This window comes from Rattus rattus, chromosome 2 (genome assembly GCF_011064425.1).
Source record: "Rattus rattus isolate New Zealand chromosome 2, Rrattus_CSIRO_v1, whole genome shotgun sequence".
NCBI classification, from domain to species: Eukaryota; Metazoa; Chordata; class Mammalia; order Rodentia; family Muridae; genus Rattus; species Rattus rattus.
Genome location: NC_046155.1, coordinates 102,491,045 through 102,492,935, shown reverse-complemented (window position 1 = coordinate 102,492,935; position 1,891 = coordinate 102,491,045). Strand labels below are relative to the sequence as shown.

General features: G+C 44.3%; 1 protein-coding gene across 1 annotated transcript; it reads right to left on the bottom strand.

Moving 5' to 3' along the window:
- Positions 1 to 612: 612 nt before the first annotated feature.
- LOC116891804 (olfactory receptor 52B4-like) lies at positions 613 to 1,563 on the bottom strand. The gene has a single exon (XM_032893160.1). It carries the CDS (start codon positions 1,561 to 1,563, stop codon positions 613 to 615), a length of 951 nt encoding a protein of 316 aa, XP_032749051.1.
- Between the last annotated feature and the right edge of the window lie 328 nt (positions 1,564 to 1,891).

Here is a 1,891-nt window from a genome sequence, read left to right as displayed (position 1 = left end):
ATAAGATATTTATAGTTTGCTTCCCCTAAGATGCATGGACGCGCCCTCATCCCACTCTGTTCTCACAAAATTGCTTTCTTTTGCATCAAACTGTATTATGTAAAATTTCTAATGCAAATGTATTTTTGGTTAAATGTATATGCACCATTACATTAATTCAAATTCATTGTGGACATTTTCATTGTGATGCACTAATAAAATTCATTATGAATGAAACTTTCTTGTTTTTTAGTTACTTTGGTGTGGGAATCCCTCCTTTAAAGTTGTCCGAAGAATATCCTAAGTAGAGTTTTTTAAAAAAATAAGTAATTTGCCCAAGGTCTAACACATCACTATTGTCATTGTCATTGTCGTCGTCGTTGTTGTTGTCATCATCGTCATCATTGTCATTGTTGCCACCACTATCATCAACAAAGTCAAGATTCAATCCTCACCCAAAAGTTCGTGCTTCCTAAACACTATACTTCTCTGGTCACATGGCAAAGTGACTTTGAGAGTCAACAAATCACTTTGTACCCTATCCATGGAAGTCTTGATTCATTCTTGAGTCTTTGCAAAGTAGGTATGACACTGTAAAGCTCTGTGTTGCATATGCCGCCTAGTTAATCAAACTCAGCATAGTTTCCACTGTGAAGACAAACTATTTAGTACGCGCTCACGAATCTGCCTGGTTTTGATCCCATAGATGATGGGATTCAGCATGGGAGGGGCCAACATGCAGACATTGGCCAGTAGGATGTGGGTATGGAGAGGAACGTGGTGCCCAAACCTCTGGGTAATTATGGTAAAAATGCCAGGCAGGTAAAACATGGAAATAACACCAAGGTGGGATCCGCATGTGCCCAGGGCCTTTTGCCGGGCTCCTCCGGAAGGGAGGCGAAAGACTGTGTGAAGAATGAGACCGTAGGAGACCAATATGAGCAGAGCATCGAGCACTACAGTAGACAGGAGGACAGACAAGCCGTACCAAACATTGACGCGAATATCAGCACAGGCAAACCTGGCAACGGCCATGTGTTCACAGTAGGTGTGTGGCAACACATTACTGTGGCAGAAAGGCAGGCGTTTCACCAGGAACACATCTGGGAGGATCATACAGAAACTTCTCAAGACCACAGCCAAGCCGATCCTAACAATTACCATATGACTGAGCACTGTGCTGTAGTGCAGTGGGTCACAGATGGCCACGTAGCGGTCAAATGCCATGGCCAGCAAAATCCCCGATTCAGCAATGAAGGTAGCATGGATGAAGAAGATTTGAGTGACACAGCCATCAAGGGAAATCGCTCCAGCATGAAACCAAAATATAGCCAGAGCCTTGGGCACAGTGGTAGTAGACAGGATGAGGTCAGCTGCAGCCAGCATGCAGAGGAAGAGGTACATGGGCTCGTGGAGACTGTGTTCAGTGAGGATTACAAGGATAAGAATGCTGTTTCCACAGAGTGCCACCAGGTAGGAAATGAAGAAGGGGAGAGAGATCCACAAGTGCTGCTCTTCCAGGCCAGGGATGCCCAACAAAATGAATGCAGAATGGCTGGTTCCCGTGTGGTTAAAAGTTGCCATACCCAGGCCAGGTCATGTGTATATCAGAGTATGGGATATGGCAGTCACTTCTTTCTTCCCAAAAAGCTGAAAGGGGTTGAGGAGGAGAACAGGATGTTTTTCACTGGATAGAACAGCAAAAAGCATTCTGAGCAGTAATTGTGGCAACCCCATAGCATGTCTCTTGGTGAGGAGATGAGGACAAATCCTCACCATTCTATCTACTATATAAACAACAGTAAGTTGCTGTCCTGCCCTAGATTTCTCTAATCATTTGAATCTGAGTGAAAGATGATTATCTTTAAGACAGACCACTCCAGTCTAGAAAGCCACAGCTCTGAGCTGTGCA